The 22,084-nt window shown below is 42.6% G+C and overlaps 1 protein-coding gene across 1 annotated transcript in view; it reads left to right on the forward strand.

The window, feature by feature from the left end:
- thsd7aa (thrombospondin, type I, domain containing 7Aa) overlaps positions 1-22,084 on the forward strand; it is a 160,070-nt gene that overhangs the window by 53,227 nt on the left and 84,759 nt on the right. Inside the window, exons 2-4 of the mRNA XM_029514874.1 lie at positions 2,536-3,712; positions 6,466-6,714; positions 11,382-11,563. Of these exons, the coding sequence (XP_029370734.1) occupies positions 2,536-3,712; positions 6,466-6,714; positions 11,382-11,563 (1,608 nt within the window). The remainder of the gene's footprint in view (positions 1-2,535; positions 3,713-6,465; positions 6,715-11,381; positions 11,564-22,084) is intronic.

The raw sequence follows: 22,084 nt of genomic DNA on the forward strand, positions 1-22,084 counted from the left end.
GAATACACCCTGGTGGCATCCTTATCAGATCCCCAAACCACCTTGGTCAATCTCACATTCGAAAAAGACCCAAAGATACTTGTACTCCTTCACTTGGGAGAAGGACTCATTCCCCACCTGGAGTCATCCGCAAAAAGCAGCAATTCCTCTGGCTACCAACCTGCAACCTCTCCTAACCATTGCTGCATCCTGAAATCCTGTCCATGAATATCATGAATAAATGAAGGGCAACACCTACCAGAAATGAGTCCGAGTCATTGCAGAGTATCCATAAACAGCTCTCGCTTTGGGCATATAGGGATCGGATGGCCCCTCAAACGTGACCCTCTCACCCTATACTCCTGCAGCACCCGAGAACCGGTCCTACGCCTTCTATAGACCCACAAAGCACATGTGGACTGGGAGAATGTATTCCCAGGCCCCCTCATGGATCCCAGCAAGTGTAAATAGCTGGCCCGTTGTTCCAAATTCAGGAGAGAAGCCACATTATTCCTCTTCAGTCTGGGGTTTCCATTACCTCAGAATAGTCTTTTCCACTGAGTGATATGATGCCCCTGCAATTAGCACACACCCTCTGGTCGGGCCACCACCCTGGTAAGTCACTACTGCGGCACTGTCACCAACCTCCATGCAATGTTGAAAAGGCGCGTCAACCAAGACAGCCCCTAAACACCCAGAATTCAGTATTTTGGGCACCCAAGACCCTCAGACCTCAGGACGCCTCTGCAGTTTCAACAACAGAAGCTTTGAACATGGGCCATTCAGATTAGATGCCCCCAGCTTCCACTTGGATGTGGGAAAAACTCAACTCATAACCAGATGGTAATCAGTCAACAGTTCTGCCCCACTATTTACCCGAGTGTCGGGTAAACACAGGGTCTCAGGTCAGATTATATGATTACTAAATCGATCATTCTGCCTATGGTAGTCTAGTACCACGCAAATTTATGAGCATGTTTGTGTTTGAGCATGGTGTTCATTATTGCAAATTGTGACCCTGTGGTCCACTGGGGTAAAGCCTGACACAGTGGTGCTCAGCTGGGGAATTGTGAGTAACTCCACACCTGCCTGGTGCCTTGGGCCCTTGGGAAATCTGGAGAAGAATAGCGTCCAGTCCCTATCCAGGAGTTTGGATCCAGGGCCAAGGCTGTGCATGGAGGTAAGCCCCACCTGGTCAAACCAGTAGCGTTCCACCTTGCACACAAGCTCCAGCTCCTTCCCCACCAGAGAGGTGACATTCTATGACCCCAGACCCAGCCTCTTTGACCAGGATTGTGTCACTGACGCTCCTCACTATCACCGCCACCAATATAGCAGCACACCTGACCCTAGCAGTTTCTCATGCAGGTGGTGGGTCAATGTTATGGAGAAGGATGAGTGTCCACATTGCTCTTTTGGGAAGACCTGGTGCTCCTTCCAGGCCAGGCTACAGCCATTGGCCACTGGCTTCCTCTGGGCAGGGTAACCTTCCTCCTTCCTCTATCTTCTATGGAGTCTTGGTGTCATTCTCTGTATGGCCCTTTGTCTGCAACCAATTTGCCTTGAGAGACCATACCAGGAGCACATGGCAAACACACAAACATCTCCGCCATGATAAGGTTCCTGGGGAGGAGTGCGGTTTCTTCAATCCATTTTTCATGTTCCAGTCGCTGTAATAAACTATTCTGTTCAATGGTGTCTAATGCAGCACTAAGATGTAACAGGACGAGTATTTGTTGCAGTTTATCTTTGTTACTTTACATTTCAGGACTTGCTTTTTTGTATTGGCCCTAACCCTTATCATTGGATTGTCCTTGCACAGCATTTCCCAGAGATCTCATGGTAAAATAACATAAAGAAGAATGGACAATTTTTTTCCATTGAAGTTATCTTGAAAAGTAATGTCATAACAGGAAAGCAATGCTTACAATGTACACAACACAGCATATTTTACCAGGTTTCATTAGAAAGACACATAAATAGAAAAGAAAATTGTTTTTAAAGTCTTTCAAACTGTTAAAGTCAACAACGTTGTGTTCTCCAGCTGTTTATCATTTTGAGAGATGATACTTGAGCAAAACCTTGTATATATCTCCATGTAGTTTTAGGGCTGAACCTTTTGCTTTAAACAGTCATCCAGCTGCCCTGATTTTCAAACTGAGAAAGCTGTTGGGAGACAAATTTGTGCTTCCAATTCATTCAGTATTGGCTCAATTATAGCAAATAATTAGCATTTATTACATGGATCATGCATAAAAATGTTGAAAAGTTTAAAGTTTATGGTCTCATAGTCTAGTTCCAAGTCATCTTCAGTGGATTACAATATTCATCTATGATTGATGGTTCCATTTTGAGTAAAATAGACCAGAGGCATAGCTTGTATTGGAGTATGACTACTGTGTGACTGACAGATTTTACCACCCAATCTGAATAAAATGAATGTCCGATAGGCCACTCAACAGGTCTATTACCCCACTTCATCAACAGTTATGATTTTATGTATTTCAGTCTCATGTTGACCTTTCCCTGACCATGGTATTGTCTTACTATTTACAGGTCCATGGGGTCGGTGTATGGGTAGTGAATGTGGTCCTGGAGGCAGCCAGAGCAGGGCGGTATGGTGTGCCCACGCTGAAGGCTGGACCACCCTGCAAACCAATTGCGATCAGATAAAGAGGCCAGTCAACCAGCAGAGCTGTTTCAGAGTGTGTGACTGGCACAAAGACCTATATGACTGGCAGCTGGGTGCTTGGAACCAGTGTGTCCCAGTGTCAATGCGCAGTGCTGGGGTTCAGCGCCCTGCTGTTTGCACACGAGGAGAGGAGGGCATCCAAACTCGTGAGGTGGGCTGTGTTCAGAAAATGAACGGAGAGCCTGCAGAGGATGCAATCTGTGAATACTTTGAACCGAAGCCACGCTTAGAGCAGGCCTGCCTTATTCCCTGTCCTCAGGACTGTGTGGTGTCGGAATTTAGCCTGTGGACGCCCTGTTCAAAAACCTGTGGGTTGGGCTTACAGAACCGTATTCGCTATATCCTTGCTCCGCCACTGTTTGGTGGGTCAGCCTGCCCAAACCTGACTGAGTTTCAGACATGCCATCCATGGTCCTGTGAGGGAGAGGAGATGCTGTATAGCCTGAGATTGGGACCTTGGGGGCCCTGCTCTATCCTCCCTTCAAGGCAAGCCAGAGAAGCTACCAAACCACTCTTGGAAAGTGATATACTTCACATAGAGGGAGGCAAATCAAAAAAGATCAAAAAAGCATCCACACTAGTTGATAAGCAGTCCAAGGAGGTTATTAAACAGTCTGGTGAGGGTGATATGCAGTTAAAAAGAGGAGACAAACAGATCAGCGAGGATGGCAAACAGAACAAAGGAGACAGATGGTCCAAAGATGGAGATAAATTGTCCAGAGATGGTGACAAGCCATTAAAACCAAACAAAAAACTGAGGGCAAATTGGAATCCAGACTGGCCTTCCCGACAGGCAGAAAGGCCCAAAGGCCGTAAAAAGGCTAAGAACAAGGAGAAAAGAGAGAAAATGAGAGAGAAAGTTCGACAAAGGGTAAAGGAAAGGGGCAAGCCAAAGGATCCTCAAAAGAAAGAACTGATGAAGAGGAAGGGGAACAGGAATCGTCAGAATCGCCCAGGAGGAAAATTCTGGAACTTGGAGGTTGGCTACCAGACCAGAGAGGTTGCATGTGTCCACAAGAGCGGGAATGTTGAAGCACTCAGGTAAGAATAAATTAAACATGTTTCTTCATTCGTCACCTTACAGATATATTTCACCTACATGTCTGGTTTCATTTACAATCATATGTTCCAATGACGTAAATTTTTATTTCTATATTTTTTTTTTATTTAAGAATGATAGCTTGTAGACTAACTATACTAATGAAGGAAATCTGACAACCTTCACTTGACCTCATATAAAACAGTTTCGATCTCATTATTTCTTTTGAGTTTTTTTGTAGCAGTATTCTGATTTGATAGTTGATTTGCAGCTCTATTGTGATATTAGGTGCAACTTTTTTGTGACTGGCTGGTGGTTTTTCTAATGTATTTTGATTGGTTGACCTTTAGCTGTGCTTTGATACATTAATTTGTAGCTGTATTTTAACAATATAAATATATAAATATAAATTCTAGACATATTCTAGTTGGTCAATTGACAGATTAAACTTCAGTCCGATTGGGGTCTTTGTAAATAGATTTTAATTGGTTGATTTGTAGCTGTATTTTAAGTGGTTGATGTTAGGTGTGTTGCACTCAGTATTCTGATTAGTATTCAATGGGATGATATGTAGATATATTCGTATATCTGTTGTGTTAGGTTAGTTTTTGCAGTTTTTAGCAGTAGCAGCCAGCACTACTGGATGCATGTCTTTTGACTGTCTTGTGCTGTACCTCACTGGTTTTAAGATCATGACATATTCATCCTACGTGAATGTATGAGGTTTATTAGTGAATTTTCATTGTAATAAAATTGTATAAACTTTTTAGAGACATAATAATTATCTTAAAACAGTGTGGGACCATTAGGAATAAACAAGCTTTCAGTTTCAATTACTGATCTTTCTATATCAGTTTGTCTCCTCAGGGAACATATAGCTTCTCAACAACTTTGAACACACTCATCAAAGCTCCACTGTGACATTCATTGTAAGATGTAGTCTTTATCCAATTAATTGGCCAGCATAGTACATAGGTGTCTCAGAGCCATGGAGGGAATTAGAGTCCTGGGGGGTGGAATGACCTTATTCTGTCTCTCTGTTCTTGCTCTGCTGAGCCCACTAAACAGTGTCCATTGCTGTGTGAAAAAATCAATGATCTTGTGATACATTCGCTTTTAATGCCTGGGAGGTGAATATTTATAACTTTTATTTCCATGCAAATCTCACTTAGCACATTACAGTGATCAAATTAGAGTACAATACCTGAGTAAGTATGTCCACTTTATAAACTTGATGCTGGACTCTGTTTTGGATAAATATAAATAGACAGTTAGAGCCGTTGTTCTCACACTGTGGGACGCACCCAGCTGGTGGGGAATAGAGACACGGCAGGTGGCGTGTAACAAATCGGAGGAAATTTTCCTTTTCATGCCTTTTCACAGGGCCAAGACATAGAGTAAGACAGGCACTAACATGCGTACCTATGGACAATTTAGAGTAGAACATGTTGACTTCGGGTATGGGCCGTGTTACCTTGGGGGGCCCACTTGGCATGGGGAGGTTGTGCAGGCTCCACAGAGAGGGAACCCAGGTCCAGGAATCTGAGTTAAAGGCTGATATTCTAATTGTATGTGGTAGCTAAAACTGACAGTTATACCCTAGTGTCCAGGACATGAATTGACACTGAACTGCAACTTCCACTGGGCCTTTATCAACTTTTTTTGAAAGGAAGCACCTCATGCAATAGCTAGAAATACTGTAGTATGGACACAACCCTCTTGATGGTGACACTGGGTTAGCTATAACCTGTTTATAACCTGATTTGTTTTTGCCAATTGCAACATATGATGAAATTTTAAACAATTGAGCATTTGATCATTTCCTGCATGTGTGCAAAAAATAGCTTGATTCCCCTGGTTGTGTTCTATCTTCTTATTAATTCAGCGATTTAGTTTTTGTACTTTTTTTGTTCTCAGAATATGTTTGCTGCCCCATCTCATATATCATAAGATGCAGTGCAAAATATAGGTATATATTTAGGGTATCATATAGGTACCCTATCATATAGGGTATCATTTTCAAATGTAGACACAAATACTAAACTTGGTATAAGTATCTTCATTAAGTATTGTTCTTTTGCTAAAATATTTTAACCACTGGAAAATCCAAGATGGTCTCCATTTCCTTGATGGCCAACATTTCTGACAAAGAAACGTCACATTTCAATAAAGTCACTGTTTTTGTTCTCACATGAATGATCTAAGTATCAGGACACACACACACAAAAATCAGCCCACAAGGTCTTAATTGACAAGAGTTACTAGTTTGGAACGCTGGCAGTTATAAGCACAGAATTCAATTCTAAAACAATCAAAAATCTTTCCAGTCAGTCCAAATGACATGGTGGTTTTTACATTTAATGGCCTCAGAAACATACACATTTTAGGGCTTATATCCTCTTTTGAAAGCTTAGTTACATACTGCATTATTAAACCTATTGCTTAGTTGAAGGGTTTGTGGAAAGGGAATAGATTTTTGATGACTCTAAAATACCGCAATCCACAAAATGCCAACACCACCCCCCCCAACCCAACCCCCACCTTCAGCGAAGTTTGTAGGAACCCTAAATTTCCTATTCAGAGTGACAAAAATATAAGAACAAAGTATTTATAATTACCAAATGGAAACATTTGTCCTTTAATTGTGAAATGATGTCTGAATATAATTATTAACACAGATCTGTTTATCTGTCTCCTCAATTAATCAGCAACCAAAGTTTCAACTTGGCCAATGGTGTCCAATACTCTTTTACAGCTTGTGCTCTCAGGAGACATTGCCAATGACCTTCCAGGCCTGTGTCATGACCAGAGACTGTGATGTGACCGAATGGTCTGAATGGTCAGCTTGTTCCAAGGAGTGCATTGACCCCAACAGTTCCGAAGGTGAACGTACTCGAACCAGAAAGATTAGTCAATTTCCAATTGGTGGAGGAGGGGATTGCCCAGAGCTAGAGGAGAAGCAGCCCTGCGCCCCCCAAGGAGATGGAGTGCCACCCTGCCTTATGTGAGTATAAGGGAAGACTCTGCTGATTCTGCTGGGGATGAATACAAAACTTCTAAAGAGAGAAAATTAAAGCTAAAATTAAAACTTGAATGGAGCTGAGATGGAGATGATGATATACAAAAAAAATAAAATCAAACATTAAGTACTGCTGTTTTGAATCAGAGACAATTACAAATGGAGAAGGAAGAAGCCACTGTAGGTTGGTGAAGCGTTCATTCATAGGTGACACATTCTGTTGTGATCTGTGATGTCAGTGTGGATAATGTAGATTTGTGTCACCACCACCAACAAAAACGGCCTTCACACTGTAACATACTTCAGTACAGTCTATTAATTTTTTTTCATCTTTGAATTAACATAAACATTCCTCTCACAATGAAGGATCAGTATGTGGATCAGTGACTACACATTGTAAACCTTAAACATTGCACACTAGCTTGCACACTCAGGGCACAGTGACCATAAGGCTTTAAGAAAAATACTGTAGAATTAAATGGAAATGTTGAAAGTATAACTCAGCAAGCCACCTTTATTCTGGAAGTAGCTGAACAACAGCAACGTTCCTCTTGGGAAAAATCCATATGCAAAAGGCATAGTCAGGTAATGCACACAAGACACTCTACCCTGTACAAAAGCCAGGGGGCATTGCTCATGTTGCCCTGCCACGTCATTATCGTAATGGATAAACTTTCTGAATCGGAGCCTGAGGAACACTCACCATGGCGATATTGAAGCAGTGACTTTAGATATTAACCAATGAAAAGGTAGATATCAGGCTTGCTGAGGCAGACAGGACCCATAAATAAAAACATGGGGAGTATAAGAGAGGTTGTTTGATCAGTCCAAGGTTGCCAAAAATCCAAAACAGGTTGATACACAAAAACTCACTGGGAAAACTGGGGGAAAACGCTGGACCAAAGGACTTTTGGACAGACTTGACCCACTTGACGTGGAAGGTGGAGTGGACCTGGGAGGATCTGGGGAGAGTGAGTCTGACAGCAGTCATTCATAACACAGGACACAGGGAATGGTCAAATAAATTTTGATGCCAGCTTATGTGAATCATTTCAAAGGGGTAGATCCTCTGTGGACAACCAGACCTGCTGGCCCATCTGGTAGGTTGGAGCTGGGCGCTGTCTGTGATCTGCTGCCAATTATTAGAGCAGGGTGTTTCTGGCTCGGGTCCACATTCGCCTACATCACTGAACCATTGTGGCAGAGGTGGGAAGACGGACCTCCTTCTCTAGGTCTGGGAACAGAGGGGGCTGGTAATCAAAGACACACTGGAAGGGGGTAAGAAGAAGAAGGGAGGGTGTTATGGGCAAGTTTCTGTTGTAGGGAATCTGGTAACAAAATTAAGGGAGATTTTGATGCAGAACAGGGAGGGACTAGAGGAGACCTGCTGGGGAAGCATTGGAGTTCCTGTTCCTGGAGCAGGTAGGGCAGGCCACTATGTGCTCCTCCACGTCCCTCCTGGCAGCTGGCCATCAGTCTCTCATGGGGCCTAAACAGTGAAGACAAAACAGGTGTAGGCAGGAACATGATGCTGCATGAAGTTCATGGAGATGATGCTGTGATATGGAATTCGTGAGGATAAGTAGGCATTCACCTGCAGAACATGGGGTGGCGATGAGTCACCACCTGCGAGATGAGGACAGGGAGAGAGAGGAGAGGGTATGGGAGAGACAGAGACTTCGGGAAAACATGGTTAGTACATGTGGTACACATGCTTAGAACTGGGAGAAACAGGACTTTCTAAGCAGCATGGTTATCGAGGAGAGAGACAGGGAGAGAGAGAGAGAAAAGATGCTCAGTCCTTCCCCCAGCAGCCTCGGCCTACAGCAGCATAGAAAAAGAGTAGATTGGACTTGAACTTTTTAACTATAAGCTCTGTCCTACAGAGTTTTAAGCCTGGTCTTGAAAATTGCTAGGGAGTCTGCCCCCTGGACCAATACTGAAAGTTGGTTCCATAGAAGAGGAGCCTGATAACTGAACCATCTGCCTCCAGATTTACTCTTGGAGACTCTAGGAACCACAAGTAAACCTCCATCTAGAGAGCGGAGTGGCCTGCTAGGACAGTAAGGAACTATGAGCTCTCTGAGATATGATGGAGCTTGGCCATTAAGAGCTTTATATGTTAACAGAAGGATTTGAAATTCTACTCTGTATTTTACCAGCAGCCAATGAAGAGCAGCTAACAGGAGAGATATGATCTTATTTCCTAGTAATTTTCAAAACCAGGCTTAAAACTTTCCTGTATGACAGAGCTTATAGTTAAAAAGGTCTAGGCCGCTGGGGGAAGGACTGAGCTTATCTCTCTCTCTCTCTCTCGCTGTCTGTCTCTCCCTGTCACCCTCTCTCCCTCTTTCTCTCTCCCTCCGTCTCGCTCGCTCTCCTTTCCTCCCCTCTTGCATGCACTGATAAGAACCATCCTTCTTAAAAAACACAGTTTCACCCAGTTCTAAGCAATTATACTGCATTTACTAACCATGTTCTGCCAAAGTCTCTGTCTCTCCCAGTTCCTCTCCTCTCTCTCCCTGTCCTCATCCTGCAGGTGGTGACTCATCTCCATCCCATGTTCCTGCAACACCTGCTGGTCCCATATTTAATGAATTCTGTACTACAGCTCAACTCCATGAACTTCATGCAACAACATGTTCCTGCCTACACCCCCCCCCCCTCCAATGCCTGTCTCTCTCTCTCTCTCTCTCCCACTCTCAACCCAACCGGTCGAGGCAGATGGCCGCCCCCCCTGAGCCTGGTTCTGCTCGAGGTTTCTGCCTCTTAAAGGAAGTTTTTCCTTGCCACTGTCGCCAAGTGCTTGCTCATTGGGGGATCTGTTGGGTCTCTTTAAATAATTTTATAAAGACTTTGGTCTAGACCTGCTCTATATGTAAAGTGCCTTGATGTAACTTTGTTATGATTTGGCGCTATACAAATAAATCTGATTTGATTTGATTTGATTTAAGTAGGCAAATGAGGCGGCCATCAAGGGCTGTAGCAGACAGGGGTTCATCCAGGGGTCTAGGGGTGAGCTGGAGCCTCTCGACTAGCTCATAGCTCACCAGGTTAACATCAGTTATCATCTGCTTGTCGACGCGTGACGCCAGGGACACCAGAGCCTCCAGTTCTGCAGCTAGGTCAAGTGGCGTCAGATGGTCCTTTAGAGTCCACCAGGGTGACCTGGTTCCAACCACTGTCTGTATTGCAGAATTTTAAGGCATAGTCCAAAACGGTCTTTTTACCTTGCTTCAGGGCCACTGGTGCTTTCTTTGCATCTCGACCTTAAGTTGCCAAGTGAAAACGGTTTCAAAAACCTTTGCGAAACAGGGCATTGAGTCACCTATGGCTGACTGGCGACTCCATTCTGCCGTTACCCAAGCTTTAGTCCAGCCTATTAAATGGGAGATAACATAGGCTATTTTAGCTCGATTAGAACGAGAGGTGGATGTCTGAAACTCCAGTTGGAGGGCACACTGAGTGAGGAACGAACATCTGCTTTAAGGCACGAATACCTTGTTTTTGAGAGGGGCAGCATCATCAAGATTTGAACACAGTGTGACCATAGTGCTAATCACAAGATCATCAACCTGTGTATGAGAGAAATCCTCATTTGAATTTAGATATGGCATTGTTGGAAATGATGACTGAATGTTCTCTTTAAATTTAGCCACAGCATCTTCAGATAAACATTTTCTATAGCGGAATTTATTCCTTGATGCTGTGCAGTCCATTAAAGTAAACTCAAATGTAATGAGGTAATGGTCAGACAGGAGAGAGTTTTGAGGAAAAATTGTTAACTTGTCAATTTCAATGCCATATGTTAGAACAAGATCAAGGATATGATTGTAGAAGTGAGTGGGTTCATCTACATGCTCTGAAAAGTCAACTGAGTCTATAAAATCGGTATACAATAGCTATGCTGTGTTTAAGTTTCATTCATTGAGTTAATAGTTAACATTTCAAGAACATGCAGAGAAACAACATGCTTGGGAAACAAAACAAATACATTTTCAAAAGGAAACAATTTGTCTGCAGAATCAAATAGATGAGGAAAAAAATAAATTAGAACCAACCAATCAGATTAGTTGTTTTAACAGGATCTTATATAGATCCCAGTAAAGAGTAAATCTGTTTTGTCATCTAACTGGTTGACATTTTGGCAGAATAACAAAGTTGTAAATGGTCCAGGAAACACAGAGAAAGTTCTAAAATATAATCAGAATCAACAACTTCATTCCAGAAATGTATCAAGTAAATTGTCATTGTCAATTGGTGAGGGCGTTGCCGGAATGAGGACCCAAATGCAGGAGCCACAGACCGGGTGTAGAGGTGAAGATTGAACTTTAATAGCAAAAAACCAAAAACTACATAATAACAGAGAGGCAGGCAGGCAGACCAAACAGGAAAACATATGCCAAGGGACCACAAACATATCCAAGAGACAACCTGTGATCAAGGGACAAGCGAGACATGGGCAGAGAGACACTGGCCAAGGGACAAGGATCCAACACGGACTAACACGGACTAACCGGAAGGATTTAAATAATACGGATTGAAAACTTTTACATTTTTTTTTACAACATCTGAACAAAAGAAAATATGTTGAATTCGGACAAAACTCTTTTGTCTGTTGTCTGAACTTTTTCTTCCACCTTTGTCCTCAGTTACAGCTGGAAGACCACAGAGTGGACAGAGTGTAGGGCGGACGTGCTGCTGAGCCAACAGGACCGACGGCGCGGAAACCAAACAGGGCTGTGTGGGGGTGGGATGCAGACCCGCGAGGTCTACTGTGTCCAAACCAGTGCTGATACACCAAGCAACCTCAGCTCTCTCAGGAGTAAAGAAGGTAGGTTTCATTTCCTGTACTTATCACTTAGTGTTATTATCATGTCATTAATTAACATCTTACATGCACACATGTATAAACAAACCAAATAAAGTCAAAATTATTTGTAAAGTGCCGTATCATAACAGAGTTACTTTAAAGCAGTTATCACATGGAGCAGGTCTACACCAAACTTTTTATAGTTATTAAAACAAACCGAACTCAGGGAGGATAACCATTTGCCTTGACCAATTGGGTTGAGAGAGAAGGGCAAAGACAGAGAAAGTGACTGAGAGGAAAGGAATTAAATATTCATCTGTCATGAAACATGAAATATGAGTTCTTGTGTAAATTGGTGCCATTACTGAGCAGACAGACCTGAAATTCCTAGGGTGCAGGAAATCAAATGCTGATGATGTCAGTTTCATATTATGCTGAGAATATTCTACAGTGACAGTTTTGTTAGCACCCAATTTTTTTTTTTGAGTGGATGTTGGGAAATGAGGGTGGTGGTGACAGTGATTTTAAGCAATAATACACAAGTAAACAACTATTATCCATGTATTTTATGTATCTGTGTGTTTTACAAGTCTCTCTGTTTTAATTTTTTGTAACTGGCCTGAGAACTGGGATGTTTTCCCTTTTAGCCTTCTTTTAAACCTTGCTCATTCTCAAGGTGCATAAGTGACCTTCCTGAATTAACTCCACACAAAAGACCCAAATGTGGGACAAAATGGCTCACCCATGGCTTTTCCTTTATGTTTTGCTGTTGTTTGGTGAAATTAAGCAATTCACAGCCCTTTCAAAGTCCAAAAGCTTCTTTTCAAAGAGGCGCTGCTCTGCTGGGTCCTTTTCTGGTCGGATCCTTCTGCTACGTTTGTATGCAGGGAAGGAATCAAATGCAGGAGCAGGCGGATTGAAGGTTGAATGAGGTGGCAAAAATACTTTTAATAAAAAAAACAAAAACTACAAACATAAATAGCCATACAATTAGCAGGACTCAAAACCGGAGCAAATACAAAAAAACATGGCAGGGCTCTCAGGAAAACAGAGGCGAACAGGACAAAGATAACAAGGATAACAAGTATAATGAAAGGACAAGAGGACAGAGGATCAGAAGGTCAGAAACCAAGACTTAAATACAAACTGTTAACAAGACAACAAGGGGCAGGTCTGGAGACAGGGGCAGGCAGGGAGTGGATTGGTTGTGCAGGCACAAGAGGAGGTAGACACCACGACACAAGGAAGAGGGGGACAACAAGATACAGGTGAAACACATTAGGACAGGGAAGGCAATCAACAGGGCTTGACAGGACGAGGGAAGACACAATGACTTCAAAATAAAACAGGACGTGACGACCAAAATAAAACTGAGTCAAAACAGAAACTAACTAACAGAACTGACGGACCCTGACAGTATGTTCTAAACCAGGCAACGCTCTCCGACAAAAACTAGTACACCCCAAAGACAGGGTACCACACACTCAGAAAAGTAACCTGGTATATGCAATCCAGTGCAGTGAGGGATGCAAGGACCTATACGTTGGTGAAACTAAACAACTGTTAAACGCATGGCCTAACACAGCTCCTCAGGTCCAGTTTCAGCTGTCTATTTACACCTAAAGGGAAAAGCACACTCCTTTGCCGACAGCAATGTTAAAATCCTGGACAGGGATGACAGATGGTTTGAAAGACTGGTAAAAGAAGCCACTTATGTAAAAGTGGAGAAACCTTCTCTAAACAGGGGAGGGGGTCTCCGACACCACCTATCTCCCATCTAATATGCTGCCTTGTCAACATTACCCAGGACAATTAACAACTCAGCCTGCAAAAATGGCTGCCCGAAACTGACTTCATGCATTTCCACCGACCACAATGATTGTCGTTCACAATTGAGCTCACAAGACTCCTAACAATGGCCGTTCAGTGGAGGCCTCACATGACTATCAATGGTCAGTGAAATTCCACAAGTGATATGTGTGAACACTCCCACAGAGGTTAAATACCCGGGTCCAACTGCACTGTTTGTCAGACTAGTGAGGACTAGTCAGATCTATGCGTTCCAAACTGATGAAGCCCCTGGGATAAGAAGGCAAAATGTCTTTGACAAACCTGAGTCCAGTTGTTGGCCGGATATGACTATGACCTGGATGAATGACAATATGCACAGACATAATCAAAGAAAGGTCTCACTTGGGAACCAAGAGAGAGGAGCCCAAGAGGGCGCGAGGGAAGCAAGAGCCTTGGAAGAAGAGAGATCGAGGAGGAACAGAGATTTTTGTAGAGCTGGGTCACATGCTATACATTGACCAATAGCAGCTGGACTTATAGTTTGTGGCTGAAAAGATTATTATTGCAGCAGGCTTTGTCTGTGGAACAAAGGAGAATGTCTTGAGAATGTCCCTCTCTTGTATGGGCTGTTACTTCAGACTGCTATAACCTGGAATAGCTATTCCACATTGTCCAGAATTCCAGAAATGTACCTCTACATTTTTTGACAAAATATTTCCATAAGTGAGAGAATATTAGTTTTTGCTTGTGATTTTAATCCATTTTATGTTAAGCCAAAGCAAATAACTGAAGCCACAATGTAGACATACAGGTAGATAGCAGTTTGACGTTTTGTTTTTTTTTTTCATTTTTGTTTGCACTTGTTTGTTCATAGTTTAACGCCAAAGGATGTCAGCTTTTTGAGACTGATGCACTTTCAATCTTTCAGCTGAACCTTTTATTATTTTTGTGTGTGTCTCTTACCATCACCAGCCCTCCCTGAAAGATAGTTTGTTGATCTTTTTGTTGAGTGAAATGTTCTTTATGAGACAGGGAATTGAGCGCTATAACACAGTGGATCTAGGGAGAAACAAAGGACAGAAAGATTGAGCAGGATAGATAGGGGAAGGGAAGCAGGTGGTAAAGGTAAAATATAGTAGCGTTTAGGATGCTGTTGCCATCTCACTCAGAATTATGAGAGTCCAAAGATTTTCTCTGTAGATCTGTATGGAGATGGAAGACCAGATGTGTGAAATAGTCTTAACAGAGGAACCCAGCCAAAGATAGGGTACATAGTGATATATAGAAGGAAGCTCAGCCCATTTATGGCAGCATTCAAAAATTCTTTATGATATGACCCAACAAGAGCTGGTAAGTGAAGCCATACATGCATGTGGGGATTCCCTAAATATGAGTGACACTATCACAAGGACCAAGAATTGGGTTAGAGGCCCAGGCTCCCCTGGCCCACCAAGAGATGCCAAACCCAGTGCTGCTAACTCCAGAGATCCAGGGAGGCAATGGGCAGGAATCCCAGAAACACCTGATTTAATGTACATAGGAGAGGCCCACCCAACCCCTTAGTGGCCCTCTCATTCAGCAACCAGCCACTCACTGCTGCCAACAGATACCCCAAGGCCCACAATTCATCCCCACAACCCAGGGGGCCCAAACAATGGCCCCACCAGCGGATGTCACTGGGATGCTTGACAGGAAGAGGGAGGGAGGAGTGGGGAGATCTGGTGGAATTCTCCACTACACTCCTTGGGTTTTTGAAACATTTTTGATGTTCGAAAGCCATGGTAATGAAAGGAAAGTCAGAGATTCTGATGTTGTAACAGGCTGCTTGTTCAAGCTCAAGCCAAAAGTTAGAAACTTCATCTGGGTGTATCCATTTAGTGATCTGTATATTGCCGTTGATTTTCCAAGTAATACTTCATTAAATGTAGTGCATGGAAACCTGGATGGAGATGGAAAGATTGTTCCAGCGCCCCAGGTCACCAGAGATGCTCTCTAGGAGTGGGTCAAACTTCAGGTGGCGTAAATCTGATAATTTGGGTCAGACATTCATACCAAAGTATTTAATCTTACCTGCGGAGAGTGTTGGGAACTTGGGAACTTTGGTCTGCAGGATCCCAAGCTGATCCAATTAGTAGTGACTGTAACCTTGGGTGAGCTATAAATAAAAAAAAAATTGTCTGGGGAACATAAAAAAAATATGGAAAGTACTTTTACAGGTTAGTTCAACATGTTTGATTTAAGTGTAGGTGACCCAATTTAATGGAATAGGTACAACTATATTTAAAATGATACACTCAACAAAATAATTTTAGCATTTAATAGCATTTAGCAATTAATTAGCATACTATAATTTGGTGGAAATATTTTCCATAATTTTTTTATGTTCACCCAACAAATGATTTTTTTGAGGGTCCAACACAACTAATTAATCATGCTGATCAGACAAGACTTATGTCATCTCATCTCATCTTCAACCGCTTATCCGGGGCCGGGTCGCGGAGGTAGCAGCTCAAGCAGACGACCCCAAACTTTCCTTTCCCCGGCCACATTGGGCAGCTCTGACTGGGGGATCCCAAGGCGCTCCCAGGCCAGAGTGGAGATATAATCTCCCCAGCTGGTCCTTGGCCTGCCCCATGGCCTCCTCCCAGCTGAACATGCCAGGAACACCTCCTTTGGGAGGCGTCCCAGTGACATCCTTAACAGATGCCCGAACCACCTCAACTGGCTCCTTTCCACGCGAAGTAGTGGCCCAACTTCTCACCCTATCTCTAAAGGTGACTCCAGCCACCCTCCTGAGGAAACCTGTTTCAGCCACTTGTAACCGCGATCTCATTCTTTCTGTCATGACCCATGGCTCATGACCATAGGTCAGGGTAGGAACAAAGACTGGCCAATAGATGGAGAGCTTTGCCTTCTGGCTCAGCTCCCTCTTCATCACAACAGTGCGGTATAGTGAACGCAACACCGCCCCCGCTGCTCCGATTCTCCGGCCGATCTCATGCTCCATCTTACCCTCACTCGTGAACAAGACCCCAAGATACTTAAACTCCTTCACTTGAGGTAAGGACTCATTTCCTACCCGGCGTTTGCATGCCACCAGTTTCCTGCTGAGAACCATGGCCTCCGATTTAGAGGTGCTGATCCTCATCCCTGCTGCTTCACACTTGGCTGCGAACTTGTTTTCACAGTCAGTCACAGACTGACTTATGTCAGTCATATGAAAATCAAGAGTAATAACGCAATAAAAGTCAATTCTGACATCAGTATTTACCTTAAAAAAATGTCAAAATTTCTCATCCTAGTTCATGACAGTTGATATCAAGTTAGGAAACACCTAAAAGCAAACAGGATTTCTTGAGATTGAACTATTGCCCATGAAGAACATCTGGCTCTGCAAAAAATTAAATACAATAAAAAAATAAAAGTGCATTCTTGTGCAGCCTTGCATTTTAAATAAAAATAAATAAATATTTGCCATCTTTGCTTTTGCATGGAAAAATACAGTGAAATACTCATACACATGTCCTTGAAACTGAAACAGGGCAACATTTTGAAGCACTGTTAAGACAGAAATAGGTTAACAAAGAACAAGTGGTTTCTCCACATTTCTGCAACAATTGGGAGCAATGTAACATAAAAACAGGTTGTTATTTTAAAACTAAACACTAGACTAAACACTAAACACTAATACTGATTGAACAGCTCCCTCCCTCCTTCCCCAACATGCCTCTGGGATACCTTCATTATTGAAAACCCCTCACAGTTACCCTACAAAATATTTACGTGCAAGCAGGGTTTTCAGCACCTCCAGTTTCTTAGACAACCTCTGTCCATCAAGCCCCATGATGAGTTTCAGCAGAGCTTTGAAAGTGTATTTCCATTCGGGAGGGTAGCTGAGATTGAGTGCATAAACTAAAGCAAACAGCATTGCAACCGCTACTGGTACATTACCCAGCTCTCGACCATCATCAAGCTCTGCACCTTCTCTGCGAATCACAAATACACCAAAGATTTCTCCATTTCAGCTTGACTGTTGTCAACATCAGAGTCCTGAAAAAAGTAAATACAACCATAAATATCATACAGATTAAACAATGGGGCACATGGCTAATACAACGCAACGACTTAATTAACATAATGTGTGATCTATGATATAAGAACTAGAGAATAAAAGCTAAATTACATACCATGCGTTCTTTCACCACTTTGTCTGGCTCTTCATTCAGGTAAACCGATAGCGCCTTGACGATGCACTCTCTTTTCACATCAGTGTTGTCAGTCTGAGTATGTGGGCCGCACAATGTATGCCAGGAAACAAAAACGTGAGGAAAACCATTTTAACCAACAGGGAGACTTAATGTCACGCACATAATGCCACATTAAACAAAGGGCAATTTTTTTCTTCCAAATGTGACCCATTTCATCTTTATCAGTCATTTTTATGATAGATATATGCATGACAGGTAGTGGAAACCCTCTCAAAATCTAGTAGAGTAGGCACTGGCAGTGGAAAGTCAATAAGTGGCACAGCCTGGATTGTTAAGGGATAAAGTTATTTGAGTTCACTTGGTCAAATCTACCAAAAGTCTGAATTATAATCAAATCACTCTTAAAGTGAAAAGGTTTCCCCTCTTTCCAAGTTGTCTTACTTCCCTCTTCTCCCCATGACATTTCCTCCTAAAATGTCAACATTACAGTGGTAGTTTGGCAGTGTGTCCCCTTTGTTTTACCTGTGTCATGGGTATCAGGATACTCTATCTTTCTTCCCTGAGCACCACCCTTCTTGCCAAAGACCTGGAGCAGTTTTGATTGAGTGAAAAACTACAATCATGAGTGCATCTCAAATAACTTCTTGCCTTCTATGAACAAAGGTCTTGGTCATCATTGCTGAGACTGTGTCCTCATTTTTCCTTTTCTTAGCTTCTGTAAAAAAAGTTCTCCCTTATCTTTTCAAGTGTCCGCAGATTCACCTGATGGGTAGGAGGGGCAGTAGTTCACCTCAGCTTTTCTGGGCTTCTTCACACCATAAGCAAGACTGCTCTTTTCTGCAGGTTTATTTGTTAAGGAATTTAGTTCAACCTCTGGGCATCCAAACCACTTGAGCTTCCTTCTGTAGTTGGCGAGATTACACTAATTTTACAGCCACCATATCCAGTGGCAGAGCCTGGTTCTCTCAAACATGGATGTGATGATACAAGGGCTTCTGCTACCTCTTCAAACTCACTTTCAGTGGGGTACACTTTGTACTGCACAACTGCTTCAGCTAAACCGTCAAGAATATCAGTTTTAAGTCTGATGTCAGGGTCGAGCAAAGTTCCAGTTGCTTTGAATGTGGCATTGGCATTTTCCAGCTGCAGCTCACAATCATATGGGAATTTGGGAACAACAAAAACAACTGGCCATCCAGATGATCTTGATGTGGCAGAATCAGGAGATGACAAAATGTTGGTGTCACATGAGCCACATGAAAGTAATGAGTCATCACTACAGCGAGATGTAGCAGCAGTTGAGTAAGAAGGGGTGGAGTGCCAGGCAGGCCAGAATCTTTATGATACTTTTGTCCTCGATGTCTGATAGAGAAGTCAAGTTGGTAAATTCATTGCCAAACTCAGCTTCCATGAATTGATACATGAAGTCACACTGGACTCCACACTGCCTCCTAATGTGCTCAACAAGTTCAGGAACAGTCGCTGGAAGCCCATCCAGTAAGATCAGTGGCTGGGAATCGTTTTCCCCAAGTATAATTCTGTGCTTTACTGAAGCAGCCATTTCACATCACTCTGAAAATCAGAAAAAAATAAAACATTTAATGCATCACTCATTAAATATGGGAAACAAGTGTCATGGAAATAAAACCCTAAGCTTTTCATCAATTACTTTGTAATTAGGCAATTAAAACAGACATAAATATGAATATCATATATATACTACCAGTCAAAAGTTTGGAACTAAACTTATGGCTGGTAGTGTGTATATTTACACGCGTTATGTTCATTGATATGTAAATTTTAATGTTAGCACACCTTAAATACTTATGTGTCTTTTGAGTGTCACCATTCTCCGAGATCTAACAAGGTAGTCCACTGCCAGATTACTAAATTCAATCAGATCTGTCCCAGTGATTGGACATGCCATGAGCTCAAAGGCTCTGTGGTGCTCACTATAACCCAGAAAGTCTCTTGACCACAAAAATCTGTCTCTTGTAAGACAAAAATGTGATCAATCTGTCTGAACTCAGGTAGCCAACTTGTAGACCAATGAGCTAGAATCATGCCCTTTCTGAAATGTACACCGTTGGTTGACACAAATTTAGTCATGTGTACCTCTCTTGTGCCAGGAAACATCTGCTCAATGTTCTAAATCAAATCAAAATCAAATCAGATATATTTGTATAGCGCCAAATCATAACAAAGTTACATCAAAGCACTTTACATATAGAGCAGGTCTAGACCAAACTCTTGATAAAATTATTTAAAGAGACCCAACAGATCCCCTGATGAGCAAGCACTTGGCGACAGTGGCAAGGAAAAACTTCCTTTAAGAGGCAGAAACCTTGAGCAGAACCAGGCTCAGGGGGGGCGGCCATCTGCCTCGACCGATTGGGTTGAGAATGGGAGAGAGAGAGAGAAAGAGAGAGGGAAAGAGCGAGAGAGTGAGAGAGGCATGGGGGGTGTAGGCAGGAACATGATGCTGCATGAAGTTCATGGAGTTGAGCTATAGTACAGAATTCATGAAGATATGGGACCAGCAGGTGTTGAAGGAACATGGGATGGTGATGAGTCACCACCTGCAGGATGAGGACAGGGGGAGACAGAGACTTTGGGAGAATACGTTAGTAAATGCAGTACACATGCTTAGAACTGGGAGAAACAGTGGTTTTTAGGAAGCATGGTTCTTATCAGCGTATGCAGGGGGGAGGAAGGGGGGGGGGGGGGTGGAGAGAGAGAGAAGCTCAGTCCTTCCCCCAGCAGCCTCGGCCTATAGCAGCATAGCTAAAGAGTAGAGGACTTTAACTTTTTAACTATAAGCTCTGTCATACAGGAAAGTTTTAAGCCTGGTCCTGAAAATATTAAAGAGTCTAAGAGTCCGCCCCCCGGACCGATGCTGGAAGTTGGTTCCATAGAAGAGGAGCCTGATAACTGAAAGATCTGCCTCCAGATTTACTCTTGGAGACTCTAGGAACCACAAGTAAACCTCCATCTAGATAGTGGAGTGGCTCTCTGAGATATGATGGAGCTTGGCCATTAAGAGCTTTATATGTTATGTTATGTTATATATGAAGGATTTTAAATTGTACTCTGTGTTTTACTGGCAGCCAATGAAGAGCAGCTAACACGGGCGAGATATGATCTCTTTTCCTAGTTCCTGTTAATATTCGTTCTCCATTATTTATTTTTTTACAACATCAACAGCAACAGTTGAGACACCTGTGATCTTTTCAAAATTGATGCTCTCATGTGATCATGTGATCATGAGCTGGTGCTTGACAGCTAGCGTGAGGGGCGCATTTTTCAAGCAGTTTGAATGTCGAATGACCTGCTTCGAGAAACTGTGCTTGGCCTCAAATCGCATGATCCAGAGACTAAATAGGGGACCAAACATCCTGATGAGCAGAGGATAGTGCTCCAAGTAATGATGCTTGGGTAGAAGCTGCATATGAGGAAAGAGTTCTTGGTATCTTTTGTGATGCTCTGAAATTTTGCACTCAAGGTAAGCAATGGATTCCTCAGTGTGTGTTGGAGCAACCAAAAGCTCTGCATCATCTTCTAAATCCATTAGAATTTGCCAAGCCTTGTCACCCTGTGGCACCAAATGCCCAATGATGAATGGGAGAAATCTTAGCAGGGCCAGGTTCTCATGGGAATTCGCCCCAATTGTTTTAGAGAATGTGTGTGGAATTGCATGAGGCTTGTTAGTCTTGTCTGACCACTTGTACGGAAAACCAGAGATGGGTTGGTTGAGATGCTCAAGATTAAAATAATTATTGGATATTAACACTGACAAACAGTGTGCAAGCTCTACAGGCACAACACCCTCAAACACATTGTACACGATATCAGGGGGATAACCTGAGAGAACATTAAAGTAAGCAAGGGTCTTTTGACCCCCAAACAGTTTGACCCATCCTTCTGGACAGAGTCCACATTTGTTTCATGTAGCTCTTTGGTTCTCGGAATTAATGAACCTGATCTTAAATCTTTTGTTTGGATCTCTTTTCGTGTTGCAGTGCAGAACCAGCATATGTGCCCTGAAGTAAAACTTTCATTAAAACCTGCAATAGTGTGAGCACCAAGGTTATCAGCAAGAACATCTTACTCAAGGGGTTTTAAATCTTGTAGAAGTGGTTGCAAGACTTGGTCAAACCATACTTCTTCACATCATCAGATTTTCTCAAGACTGCCAAGTAAATCAAGGAAAGTACTGAATGAGAGCCTGGAGGCAAATTACTGAGTGTCCAGTAGATTCCACAGAGCTTGTTTTTTCTATGAGATGTACCCAAAGGATTGCATACCTTGACGTCATCTATGTACGTGAGCAAAATTCTCAACTCATCCCCTGAAAGGAAACTGTTCTCCTTAAAGTGAGACTCATCCTGAAATGACTTCAAAGTATGCTGTTCTCCAGTTATCCCATTACTCTGATAGGCTCTATGGTTCTCAATCTTATCCACAACATCCTTTCTATGTAAGAGCTGTTGCAACCTCTTCAGTAGAGGCACATACTTGCAGCTTTTATTTTCCTTTTCATCAA

This window comes from Echeneis naucrates, chromosome 11 (assembly GCF_900963305.1).
Source record: "Echeneis naucrates chromosome 11, fEcheNa1.1, whole genome shotgun sequence".
Classification (NCBI taxonomy): domain Eukaryota; kingdom Metazoa; phylum Chordata; class Actinopteri; order Carangiformes; family Echeneidae; genus Echeneis; species Echeneis naucrates.